Source organism: Oncorhynchus clarkii, chromosome 6 (genome assembly GCF_045791955.1).
Source record: "Oncorhynchus clarkii lewisi isolate Uvic-CL-2024 chromosome 6, UVic_Ocla_1.0, whole genome shotgun sequence".
Classification (NCBI taxonomy): Eukaryota; Metazoa; Chordata; class Actinopteri; order Salmoniformes; family Salmonidae; genus Oncorhynchus; species Oncorhynchus clarkii.
Window position 1 is genome coordinate 74,148,852 of NC_092152.1, and position 13,999 is coordinate 74,162,850.

Genomic DNA, 13,999 nt, shown 5'->3' on the forward strand with positions numbered 1-13,999 from the left:
TCAATTATCAATGAATCACTCTTTATTGTCAGCAAGCTGGAGAGGTCACAGTCAAACTTAGATGCATAAAGTACCGGTCTGAAGTGAGCTCTAACGGGCAGTCCCGTTAGTTCCCTTATATACTGAACAGTTAGATTTGCATGATTTAGCTTCTTCATCATTCATAATTAATGTTTGCTTCATTCATGTGACAACCAATACTGGGCCATGCATGTGACAGACCAATACCTCACAAGGCTTCTTTTCTCTAAGCTGAGACCTTGAAACTGAGATATCCCTTTCCCTAAACAAGGATATGGGTGTACTGCCAAATTGCAGATACTGACAGTGAGGATTCGTTTAATCAGTCACTTGCATGAACATAGAAATTAGTTTATAGAAAAGCACAAACATAGAACACAGAAATTGGTAAATAGAAAAGCACCAACAAAATGTTTTCCATCACAGTTCTACCAACCTGCTAGGACCCCTAATAAAATATAACTCACATTAGGTTACATCATGCCAAGCAGTTTTTTATAAAAATAAAAAAAAGAAATCCATTGGTCTGACATACGTGTAGGCATATAGGCCAACAATATGTCAGTTGATGGAAGAATGTTTTTGCTGGTTGATTAAGGGGTTGGATCGCTTGTCTCGATAGGTCCTCACACGGTATCTCTCCTCATTGCTGAGCAGTAGGGACTTGGACTGTGATCACCGGCTAGAAGAGAGAACTCACACACTCAATTAAGACGTTATAACAGTCATGTTATAACAACACAGATTATCTGGTCAAATACCATATTTCAATGATGAGAACAGGCCACTCAGCCCATTCTAGACACACCACAGGCATTGTATTGGTAGGCCTCCAACCAAACTTTGCATTTCAAGGTGATGTCTGTTGTAGGCAGGGATGGACTGCATGAAATTGGACAATTTCTTCCCCTTGTTATCCTCATCATTAGCCAAATCATGATAATTCTGCACTAAAATCCCAATTTAGACTGGACCATTTGCCAATGGACTCGTCTGGCATTTGCCAGATCTGACTATGGACAGTTTTATTCTGATTCTAGAGGTTCCATTTCCACACTGACTCACCATTCGTGATCCCGGGGAGCAGCAGTTGACCACCTTACAGCAGTAGGCAGCCAGCGTGACAGAGATAGCGATGATAGCAGTTTGTATCAGGATCAACTCAGCAAAGTAATGAGTAGCAGAATTCTGTTGACAAGAATTGGAGCATTGTGTACTTTCTTTTATGTTTTTTTCCCATTGTACGACATGCACTACATGACCAAAAGTATGTGGATACCTGCTCGTCAAACATCTCATTACAAAATCATGGGCATTAATATGGAGTTGGTCACCCTTTGCTGCTATAACAGCCTCCACTCTTCTGGGAAGGCTTTCAACTAGACGTTGGAACATTGCTGCGGGGACTTGCATCCATTCAACCACAAGAGCATTAGTGAGGTTGGGCACTGATGTTAGGAGATTAGACCTGACTTGCAGTCGGCATTCCAATTCATCCCAAAGGAGTTCGATGGGGTTGAGGTCAGGGCTCTTTGCAGGCCAATAAAGTTCTTCCACACCGATCTCGACAAACCACTTCTGTATGGACCTTGCTTTGTGCATGGGGGCATTGTCATCCTGAAACAGAAAAGGGCTTTCCCAAACTTATGCCACAAAGTTAGAAGAACAGATTAGTCTAGAATGTAATTGTATGCTATAGTGTTAAATGTCCCTTCACTGGAACTAAGAGGCCAAGCCCAAACAATGAAAAACAGACCCAGACCATTATTCCTCCTCCACTAAACATTACACTATGCATTGTGGCAGGTAGCGTTCTCCTGGCATCCACCAAACCCAAATTCGTTCGTCGGACTGCCAGATGGTGAAGTGTGATTCATCCCTCAAGAGAACGCGTTTCCACTGCTCCAGAGTCCAACGGCAGTGAGCTTTAACCACTCCAGCCGACGCTTGGCATTGTACGTCGTGATCTTAGGCTTGTGTGCGGATGCTCGTCAGCACGATGAACAGTTCTCGTGCTGATGTTGATTCTAGAGGCAGTTTGGAACTCTGCAATGAGTGTTGCAACTGTGGACAGATTATTTTTTTTACCCACTACGTGCTTCAGCACTCGGTGGTCCCATTCTATGAGCTTGTGTAGCCTACCACTTTGCGGCTGAGCCGTTGTTGCTCCTAGATATTTCCACTTCAAATTAACATCACTTACCGTTGACGGACAGCTCAAACAGGGCAGATATTAGACGAACTGACTTCGAAAGTGGTATCCTATGACGATGCAACGTTGAAAGTCAGTGAGCTCTTCAATAAGGCCATTCTACTGTCAATGTTTGTCTATGGAGATTGCATGGCGGTGTGCTCGATTTTATACAGCTGTCAGTAACAGGTGTGGCCGAAATAGCTGAATCCACTCATTTGAAGGGGTGTCCACATACTATACTTTTATATGTATTGTGTATTTGCCTCTACACATCCAATAAGTAATATTTGCATGTAGCATTTCATAGGACATTCTCAATCTCAGCCCACTTGAACATCTAATATAAGCATCACTTTAGCATTTACAGTGCATTCGGAAAGTATTCAGGCCCTTTGACTTATTCCACATTTTGTTACGTTGCAGCCTTATTCTAAAATTGATTAAATAAATGTTTTCCCACATTAATCTACACATAATAGCCCATAGTGGAAAAACGAAAACAGGTTTTTAGAAATCTTTGCAAATGTATTAAAAAAGATAGAAATACCCTACTTACACAAGTATTCAGACCCTTTTGTATGAGACTCGAAATTGAGCTCAGGCACACACTTTCCAAATCATATATAAGGTCCCACAGTTTACAGTTCATGTCAGAGCAAAAACCAACCCATGAGGGTGAAGGAATTGTCCGTAGAGCTCTGAGACAGGATTGTGTCGGGGCACAGATCTGGGGCAGGTTACCAAAACATTTCTGCAGCATTGAAGGTCCCCAAGAACACAGTGGCCTCCATTCTTAAATGAAATAAGTTTGGAACCACCAAGGCTTTTCCTTGAGCTGCCCACCTGGCCAAACTGAGCAATCGGGGGAGAAGGGCCTTGGTCAGGGAGGTGACCAAGAACGCGATGGTCACTCTGATAGAGCTCCAGAGTTCCTCTGTGAAGATGGTAGAACCTTCCAGAAGGACAACTATCTCTGCATCACACCAACAATCAGGCCTTTATGGTGGCCAGACAGAAGCCAATCCTAAGTAAAAAGGCACAGGACAGCCCACTTGGAGTTTGCCAAAAGGTACCAAAAGGACACAGACCATAAGAAAAAAGATTCTCAGGTCTGATGAAATCAAGATGAACCTTTTTGGCCTGAATGCCAAGCTTCACGTCTAGAGAAATGCTTGCACCATCCCTACGGGGAAGCATGGTTGTGGCAGTGACTGTTATTCAGTGGCATGGACTGGGAGACTAGTCAGGTTTGAGGGATAGATGTATGGAGCAAAGTACAGAGAGATCCTTGATTAAAAAAAACCTGCTCCAGAGAGCTCAGAACCTCAAACTGGGCAAAGGTTCACCTTCCAACAGGACAATGACCCTACGCACACAGCCAAGATAACGCAGAAGTGATTTGAGACAAGTCTCTGAATGTCTTTGAGTGGCCCAGCCAGAGTCTGGACTTGAACCCGATTGAACATCTCTTAAGAGACCTGAAAATAGCTGTGCAGCGACTCTCACTATCCAACCTGACAGAGATTGAGAGGATCTGCAGAGAAGAAGGTGGGAAACTCCCCAAATACAGGTGTGCCAGCTTACAAGAAGATATAAGGCTGTAATCACTGCCAAAGGTGCTTCAACAAAGTACTGAGTAAAGGTTTTGAATACTTATGTAAATGTGATATTTCTGTTTTACATTTTTTTATACATTTGCAAGAAAATGATACAAAACTGTTTTTGCTTTGTCATTATGGGGTATTGTGTGCCGATTGAATAGGGGGGGAAAACAATTTAATCAATTTTAGAACAAGGCTGTAACGAAATAAAACATGGAAAAAGTCAAGGGTTCTGAATATTTTCTGAATGCACTGTACATTGAACAATAACCAACACATACTGATATAGTGACTGTAAATACTCACATTAAATATAATGCAAGTTTTGTAGTAATCAGTGAGGTTCCCTTCACCATATTTCCAACAGCCATAAATGGGTGCTTCCATTCTTGCCACAGAGACGATCAAGTTGAACACTGATGCTACACAGGCCACTACCTGCATCCCCAGACAGGCCTTCAGCTGAGACAGAAGGAGAAGAGGAGACGAGAAGAAATACCACAGTATATCTCACTTCGTTCCTTAAAGAACATGTACACTTACAAATTGCAAAACTTACAGTGGGAAGATGGAGATTCTGGGCAGCTATGGCCAAACAACCAGCTATGATCACCTGCAGAAAGTACAACAGTAAGAGACATGTCAACCTCAGACTCAACACTCAGCTCTTTAAATTGCTTGTCTTTTAACATCTATCAAGTGAGTAGAGGGGGAACGGTGGTGGGCACTCACAAACACTGATCCAATGATTTGTGGTGGGTCTAGAACCACTTCGCTCAAGCCGTTGGTGAGAATGACAATGACAGAACTGATATAGAACACACTGAGGGCAATCTGAGTCACCTGAGGGGGAGGAGAGAGTGGTGAAATAAAATGAACTACAGATTGTTATGAATAACATTTCATAGATTATAAAACATTATAGTGACATTTCATTGGATTGCCAGACCACACTTCATTTATTTGCTCAGGATGTTTTACCCCCAGTGCTTTGGGTTGAGACTCCAGGTACTTCTGTTTTTGGTGAGGATTCCTCTGAAATGTCACCGCGACAAGTGGACCCTCTACACCAGGAACAGCCTCTTCATCTGAAAAGAGCATTTGAGAAAACTGTCTAGCAATAGACTGCTGCACCTACTGCAATACAACCCAATTTAAATGTTTTTTGGGAGCAGCATATTGAGACGATTTCTGTTCACATGCAAATGTTCTGGTATGAGATTGTTTTTATTTTTAAAGCAAACATGCAGATCAGAGTCCAGATTGTCTTGTTTTTACCAACCATGGAATTAAATTATATTTGTTTTACCTGCCATAACTGTTGGATGCTATTAAGATCTCTGAAATCTTCGATAATCTTTAAAGAAGTATACTTTTGACTTCCTTGACGAAATTCAGAGAAAAACCACCAACGCCCCTGAACTCTTTGTGTGCCCCGTTATTTTGTATGCAATCCCGCCCCCTTGTTGTCAGAGGAATTTGACCCCTCTCTAGGCCCACACACTCCTCCCCTTAACTGTTAGATTTCCTCAGTGCAGGACAGGAAATTCTGATGTTTTCTACTGGCAAATTGTTGTAGACTATGTATATGTTCAAAATTATACCTTAAGTAGTGCACTATATAGAGAAAAGGGTGCCAAGTTATGTTGCATTTAGGGTAGGGTGCCATTTGTGACACGGTCTGTCTAGATTATCCATCTAATGAGGTAGGTTGATAGGAGTCAGAGTCAGGTTGTTGTTTCCCTGTAGAACATTCTCATGAAGAACAGAGGACTGAAAAACTACAGTCAACTGATGGCCTAAATTAATTTTCCTCAACTCCATGATTATCCACAAACACATTATTTATCTGAGAGGAGACATTAAATAAGGGTCCTGTCATTTACTCTACAGCTGTAGACACACAAGCAGAGCAAAGTTTAAGAGAAGATTATTGCGCTGGGACTATGTTACTCTGGTATGAAGCACAAAAGTCATTGGCTCTATAGTAGCAGTTAGGAGAATTAAAGTAGCAGGTTAGGAGAATTAACGTAGCAGGTTAGCAGTTTTAAAATATCAGTTTAGGAGAATTGAATTATCAGGTTAGGAGAATTAGGGTAAGGTTTGGAGAAGGGTTAGGCTTAGCTAAAATGCTGTACTCTCGCCACAACTGTAGAAGCCATCAGTTCTGAGAAACCATCAGTGTCACCACACCTGGAGCTGCTTGTGGATTTGACAGGTCTAAAACGCTTCCTCCTCCGACACCGTCAAAACACCAGCTATACGGGTGTCGGCTAGCATGAATCTGAATTAATCGAGCCCTTAATCATGCAATCACAGTAACATTATTTGTTTCTGTTTATTCGGCTCTTGTATTTCATTCAGCTCTTTAGGCTTTGTATAAGATTTTATGCTCCACCCTTGCCCCTGTACCTCATACCTCTATCCCTTCCTCATAACACTATCGTTATCCATGAACCATTTCTCCAAATCTGCCATCTACAAATAAATTTTTAGTGCCGAGGCAGCCACAAAGGAGTGGCATTGTAATACAAATTGGACTTCTGGGCCCATATTCATAAAGCGTCTCAAGGTGGGAGTGCTGATCTAGGATCAGTTCCCTCCTGTCCACTGCACCGCCCGCAACCATAGGGCTCTCCAGAGGGTGTTGCGGTCTTCCCAACGCATCTCCGGGGGCACACTGCCTGGCCTCCAGGACACCTACAGCAACCGATGTCACAGGATGGCCATAAAGATCATCAAGGGCATCAACCACCCGAGCCACGGCCTGTTCACCCCGCTATCATCCAGAAGGCGAGGTCAGTACAGATGCATCACAGGTGCTGCTATCTCATGGCCATCAGACTGTTAAATAGCCATCACTAGCCGGCTACCACCTGGTTACCTCCCGGTTACTCAACCCTCTACCTTAGAGGCTGCTGCCCTGTATACATAGACATGGCAACAAAAGCCACTTGTCACTTTGATAATGTTTACATACTGTTTTACTCATCTCATATGTACAGTGCCTTGCGAAAGTATTCGGCCCCCTTGAACTTTGCGACCTTTTGCCACATTTCAGGCTTCAAACATAAAGATATAAAACTGTATTTTTTTGTGAAGAATCAACAACAAGTGGGACACAATCATGAAGTGGAACGACATTTATTGGATATTTCAAACTTTTTTAACAAATCAAAAACTGAAAAACGTGCAAAATTATTCAGCCCCTTTACTTTCAGTGCAGCAAACTCTCTCCAGAAGTTCAGTGAGGATCTCTGAATGATCCAATGTTGACCTAAATGACTAATGATGATAAATACAATCCACCTGTGTGTAATCAAGTCTGCGTATAAATGCACCTGCACTGTGATAGTCTCAGAGGTCCGTTAAAAGCGCAGAGAGCATCATGAAGAACAAGGAACACACCAGGCAGGTCCGAGATACTGTTGTGAAGAAGTTTAAAGCCGGATTTGGATACAAAAAGATTTCCCAAGCTTTAAACATCCCAAGGAGCACTGTGCAAGCGATAATATTGAAATGGAAGGAGTATCAGACCACTGCAAATCTACCAAGACCTGGCCGTCCCTCTAAACTTTCAGCTCATACAAGGAGAAGACTGATCAGAGATGCAGCCAAGAGGCCCATGATCACTCTGGATGAACTGCAGAGATCTACAGCTGAGGTGGGAGACTCTGTCCATAGGACAACAATCAGTCGTATATTGCACAAATCTGGCCTTTATGGAAGAGTGGCAAGAAGAAAGCCATTTCTTAAAGATATCCATAAAAAGTGTTGTTTAAAGTTTGCCACAAGCCACCTGGGAGACACACCAAACATGTGGAAGAAGGTGCTCTGGTCAGATTAAACCAAAATTGAACTTTTTGGCAACAATGCAAAACGTTATGTTTGGGGTAAAAGCAACACAGCTGAACACACCATCCCCACTGTCAAACATGGTGGTGGCAGCATCATGGTTTGGGCCTGCTTTTCTTCAGCAGGGACAGGGAAGATGGTTAAAATTGATGGGAAGATGGATGGAGCCAAATACAGGACCATTCTGGAAGAAAACCTGATGGAGTCTGCAAAAGACCTGAGACTGGGACGGAGATTTGTCTTCCAACAAGACAATGATCCAAAAACATAAAGCAAAATCTACAATGGAATGGTTCAAAAATAAACATATCCAGGTGTTAGAATGGCCAAGTCAAAGTCCAGACCTGAATCCAATCGAGAATCTGTGGAAAGAACTGAAAACTGCTGTTCACAAATGCTCTCCATCCAACCTCACTGAGCTCGAGCTGTTTTGCAAGGAGGAATGGGAAAAAAATTCAGTCTCTCGATGTGCAAAACTGATAGAGACATACCCCAAGCGACTTACAGCTGTAATCGCAGCAAAAGGTGGCGCTACAAAGTATTAACTTAAGGGGGCTGAATAATTTTGCACGCCCAATTTTTCAGTTTTTGATTTGTTAAAAAAGTTTGAAATATCCAATAAATGTCGTTCCACTTCATGATTGTGTCCCACTTGTTGTTGATTCTTCACAAAAAAATACAGTTTTATATCTTTATGTTTGAAGCCTGAAATGTGGCAAAAGGTCGCAAAGTTCAAGGGGGCCGAATACTTTCGCAAGGCACTGTATATAGTGTATTCTATTCTACTGTATTTTAGTCAATGCCACTCTGACATTGCTCGTCCTAATATTTATTTATGTATTCATTATATTATTTTACTTTTAGAGTTGTGTATTGTCGTGAATTGTTAGATACTATTGCAATGTTGGAGCTAAGAACACAAGCATTTCGCTACACCCGCAATAACGTCTGCTAAATATGTGTATGTGATTAATACAATTTGATTTGAGGTAATCTGATATTCATTATGATCTAAAAGGTTAAACTGATCCTAGATCATTGGTCCTACTCTGAGTAGCTTCATGAATGTGGGCCCATGGTTCATGTTGTGCTCTCACTGCAGTCAGGTCACCCATGATACAAGTCAGTATTCAACGTCCTATGTCTGAGGACATCGTGAGATGACATGGAAACTGGCCATTAGCGGCAACAGTGAGCACTGTTACATTCAAGTAGGTTTCGGTTTTGCATGGGGATGGTGTATGGGCATAAGAATCTGCCTCTAATTCCATAGGTTGCATGTTCAAATCCAGCGATTAAACGTTTTACTTAGTTTTAAGCCTATCCCAAACCTTACACCTTACCTTAACCATTCGGAGTTAATGCCTAACCTAAATATTTGAGAGTTCATTCCTAAACTTAACCTTAAACACCTTAAACACAAATTTGACATTTACAACAACTTCGAAATTTGATGTTTGAGAAATATGGACGAACGTCCAATTCTGATGTGAGTCTGTGAGAGCTAGTTGCTCAATGAATAGAAACAATAGAATAACTTTCATGTTCCAGCCACTCCTACTTTTTCACTGTACATGCACATTGAAATAATGGGAATTATATTAAATTGTGTTCTTTACATTGTGATACCATACAAAAATTATATGGTCATTGGTAAAATCCTATATCTAAAATGACTTATATTACAATTGCCAGTGATACATACATTCAATATGTGGCCCATGTGTGAATCAACTGCAACCCCCTAGTGTTGACAGCACCATGCTCAAACCCACACAGTAGCCTAGCCGGTTGTAAACCTATGGATATACTTTATTGGTGAATTGTAAGCCATTTACAAACACTCCATATGTCATAATGTAGCGGTTCTACCAATCTGCCATTTGTTGTTATTGTATTGACCAAAAGAAGGAAGACCAAGGAAATATAATAAGAACACTAACAAAACAATAGGGTTGCTGCACCTGCTAGGACCCCTAATAAAATGTAACTCACATTAGGGTACATCGTATCAAAGTTTTTAATTACAAAAAGAGTTCCATCAGGTGACTTATACAAAACATTATGAACACCTGTTCGTTCCTTGACATGATCTGATCAGGTCAGTCCAAGTGAAAGTTATGATCCCTTATTGGTGACACTTGTTAAATCCCCTTCAGTCAGTGTAGATGAAGGGGAGGAGACGGGTTCAATAATCATTTTTAAGCCTTGAGACAATTGAGATGTGGATTGTGTATGTGTACCATTAAGAGGGTGAATGGGAAAAACAAAATATTTAAGTGTCTTTGAACGGGGTATGGTAGTAGGTGCCATGTGCACCGGTTTGTGTCAAGAACTGCAGCGCTGCTGGGTATTTCACGCTAAACAGTTTCCTGTGTATATCAAGAAGGGTTCACCATCCAACGGACATCAAGCCAACTTGACTCAGCTGTGGGGAGCACAGTGTTCTTAATATTTTATGCACTCAGTGTATGTATAGATATATAGGCCTACAATATTTTAATTGATGGAAGAATAACACATGTTTTTGCTGGTTAGTGAGAGGGTTGGATCTCTTGTCTTGATTGGTCCTCAAACTGTATCTCTCCTCATTGCTGAGCAGGAGGGACTTGGACTGTGATCACCGGCTGGAAGATAGTACTCACACACTCAATTAAGACATTATAACCGTCATGTTATAACAACATTCAATCACTGATTATAATTCAGATGTTCTGTTCAGTATCTGGTCAAATGCAATATTTGAACGATGAGAACAGGCCACTACCTCATTCTAGACACACCATAGACATAGTATTGGTAGGCCTCCAACCAAACTTTGTATTTCAAGGTGATGTCTGTTGTCAGAAGGCAAGGACTGCATGGGACCAGAAATTGGCCTAGTCATTTACAACTCACTGGAACATTTTCTTTCCCTTGTCGTTCCCATCATAAGCCAAATCATGATAATTCTGTGATAAAACCCCAATTTAGACTGTCCCACTGGCCAATAGATCCGTCTGGTATTTGCCAGAACTGACCTATGGCCAGTCCATTTCTGATTTTAGAGGTTCCATTTCTACACTGACTCACCATTCGTTGTCCTGGAGAGCAGCAATTGACCACCTTGCAGCAGTAGGCAGCGAGCGTGACAGAGATAGCGATGAGAGCAGTATTTATCAGGACCAACTCAGCAAGGTAATGTCCAGTAGAAGCCTGTTGACAAGAATTGGAGCAATGTGTACTTTGTTTCATGTGTTTATTCCTATTGTATGACATATTTTCCTCTTTACACATTTAATTTGTAATATTTGCATGAGACATTTGATAGGATATTCTTAATCTCAGCCCACTTTATCATCCAATATGATCATCTCTGTTTGAACATCCCCTTTTTCAATGTCAATTTACATTGAAGTATTTCCAACACATACTGACATATTGTCTGTACATACTCACAGTGATTGAATAGCAAGAATCATTGTGATCGGTGCTGTTAACTTCAACGTATATCCAGCAGCCATAACCATGTCTGTGTCCAGCCATGTCTGACACAGAGAAGATCAAGTTGATCACTGATGCTACACAGGCCACCACCTGCATCCCCAGACAGGCCTTCAGCTGAGACAGAGGGGGGAGAAGAGAGCAGCTGAGAGCAGAATAAATGCCACTGATACAGTATATCACCTGTTTTGTCAAAGAACATCTACGCCTACAAATTGCATAACTTACAGTGGGAAGATGGAGATTCTGTGCAGCTATGGCCAAACTACCAGCTATGATCACCTGTAGTGAATACAACAGTAAAAGTCACATCAAACTCATAGTCTCAACACTCAACTCTTTCATTTGCTTGTCTTTTAATATCAATCAAGGGAGTGCAGGGGGCACATGTATATTGGCCACTCACAAACACTGATCCAATGACATGTGTTAAATCTTCAACCACCATGCTCATGCTGTTGTCGAACATGACAATGACAGAACTGATATAGAACACACTGAGGGCAATCTGAGTCACCTGAGGGGGGAGGAGAGAGGGGTGAAGTAAAATGAGCTACATATAACATAAAATAACATTTCATAAATCATAATACATTATAGTGACCTTTAAATGGATTGCCAGACTACACAGACCACACTTCATTTATTTGCTCGGGATGATTTACCCCCAATGCTTTGGGTTCAGACTCCAGGTACTTCTGTTTTTTGTGAGGAGTTCTCTGAAAAGTCACTGTGACAAGGGGACCCTCTGCACCAGGCACGGCCTCTTCATCTGAAAAGAACACTTGAGTAAACAGTCTTGCAATAGACTGTTGAACCTACTGCAATACAATCCAATTGATCAAATAGATTGAAATGTTATTTGGAAGAGCATATTGTGCAGATTGCTGTTCACATGCAAAGGTTCTTAACTATTACATTTCCTCAGTGCAGGACAAGACATTCTAACTGATGGTTTTTACTGGCATTATTGTAGTTTATGTCTGTGTTCAAAATGACACTCTAAGTCGTGTCAGAGGAAGGCTCAAAAAATATTGTGTTTGTTTTTAAAGCAAACATGCAGATCAGAGTCCAGATTGTCTTGTTTTTACTAACCATGCAATGCAATGATATTTGTTTTACCTGCCATAACTGTTGAATGTTATTAAGATCTCTGAAATTTTCGATAATCTTTCAAATAGTCTACTTTTGACTTCCTTGACGAAATTCAGAGCAAAACCACCAACGCCCCTAAACTCTTTGTGTGCCCCGTTATTTTTTATCAAATCCCGCCCCCTTGTTGTCAGAGGAATTTGACCCCTCTCTACACACTCTACACATTTGACCCCTCCCACACACTCCTCCCCTTAACTGTTAGATTTCCTCAGTGCAGGACAGGAAATTCTAACTGATGGTTTTTACTGGCATATTTTTGTAGACTATGTCTATGTTCATAATGACATCCTAAGTAGTGTGAAGGCCCCAAAAATTGTCAAAGACTCCAGTCACCCAAGTCATAGAATGACTAGAACAATTAATCAAATGGCCACCCGGACAACTTGGCAGTAAGACTGCTGAACAATTAATCACATGGCCATCTGGACTATCATCAGCATAGCAGTGGAAGTGAACTTTACGATGTTGCAAGATCTCGCCCAGGGGTAGGAGGAATATGGATTCTTCTGACAATAACTATTCATGATTGAGGAAGGTTTTTGCACATTAAATGATTGATTTACAGGAATGAGGTCCAATATTTGAATTATCAATTAAATGTATTCATAAATCTATTGCGTAAAGCTACATGGTTCACTACAAATCACTTATCAATCCATAATCATTTAGCAGTTGTGAGATGGATGCCTACTTTAAGTAATAATGAGAGTGTATCTAGTCACACTACATCAAGCTGCCTTCAAACATAAATAACTAATACACAATGATAAATGCAGTATCAACATTGTTCTGAAACATGTTGGCTGGAGTTATGCTGTTATCTAATAACCAATACCGCTAGACTGTAATTACACAGCAGTTACATAGCAGTTACATAGCAGTTATTATAGAAGTACAAAGTGATACAATGTTCCCTAATTTGTTTTTAAGTGAACAGTAAGAAAGCATGTTTATCCAGCCTGGCACTATCACACCTGAATTGACTAGCCAATGAAGCACAAATGCATTGATACAGCCTAATGCAATTTGTTGTATCTGCCTGAGCTAGATTTCAAATCGACAGCAGATCTGCAATATTATCACACAATCTTCAGCGATAACACTCATACTATGATCCTATCACCAATATATACTTATTAGCTTTCACTTTAAATTAGAAACAGCAATATATACAAAGGTCATACATTTATGGAGGCGTGCCCAGGGAGAAGGAGAGCTGATCCTTTTTTTTTGTTTTTTTTGTTCACCTTTATTTAACCAGGTAGGCTAGTTGAGAACAAGTTCTCATTTGCAACTGCGACCTGGCCAAGATAAAGCAAAACAGTGTGACACAGACAACAACACAGAGTTAGACATGGAGTAAACAATAAACAAGCCAATTACACAAACAAGTCAATGGCACAGTAGAGAAAGGAAAGTCTATATACAGTGTGTGCAAAAGGCATGAGGAGGTAGGCAATAAATAGGCCATAGGAGCTAATAATTACAATTGAACAGATTAACACTAGAGTGATACATGTGCAAGTAGAGATACTGGTGTGCAAAAGAGCAGAAAAGTAAATAAAATAAAAACAGTATGGGGATGAGGTAGGTAGATTGGGTGGGCTATTTACAGATGGACTATGTACAGCTGCAGTGATTGGTTAGCTGCTCAGATAGTTGATGTTTAAAGTTGGTGAGGGAAATATAA

General features: G+C 40.9%; 1 protein-coding gene across 1 annotated transcript; it reads right to left on the reverse strand.

The window, feature by feature from the left end:
• Nucleotides 1-523: 523 nt before the first annotated feature.
• On the reverse strand, nucleotides 524-12,414 carry LOC139412442 (uncharacterized). Its single transcript, XM_071159231.1, has 14 exons — nucleotides 12,277-12,414; nucleotides 11,820-11,926; nucleotides 11,561-11,671; nucleotides 11,383-11,436; nucleotides 11,110-11,271; nucleotides 10,744-10,866; nucleotides 10,281-10,298; nucleotides 6,480-6,516; nucleotides 4,798-4,904; nucleotides 4,549-4,659; nucleotides 4,376-4,429; nucleotides 4,123-4,278; nucleotides 1,087-1,209; nucleotides 524-703 (listed from the first exon to the last, which is right to left on the reverse strand). Exons 1-14 carry the CDS (start codon nucleotides 12,281-12,283, stop codon nucleotides 665-667), a joined length of 1,209 nt encoding a protein of 402 aa, XP_071015332.1. The 5' UTR covers nucleotides 12,284-12,414; the 3' UTR covers nucleotides 524-664.
• Nucleotides 12,415-13,999: the final 1,585 nt, after the last annotated feature.

Bases quoted from the DNA above. Each gene is read 5' to 3' on its own strand.
- LOC139412442 (XM_071159231.1), bottom strand. The intron at 4,660-4,797 runs GTAAAACATCCT...CCTCCCCCTCAG, and splicing joins CTCAACCCAAAGCACTGGGG to GTGACTCAGATTGCCCTCAG. The intron at 4,279-4,375 runs GTAAGTTTTGCA...CTTCTGTCTCAG, and splicing joins AGAATCTCCATCTTCCCACT to CTGAAGGCCTGTCTGGGGAT.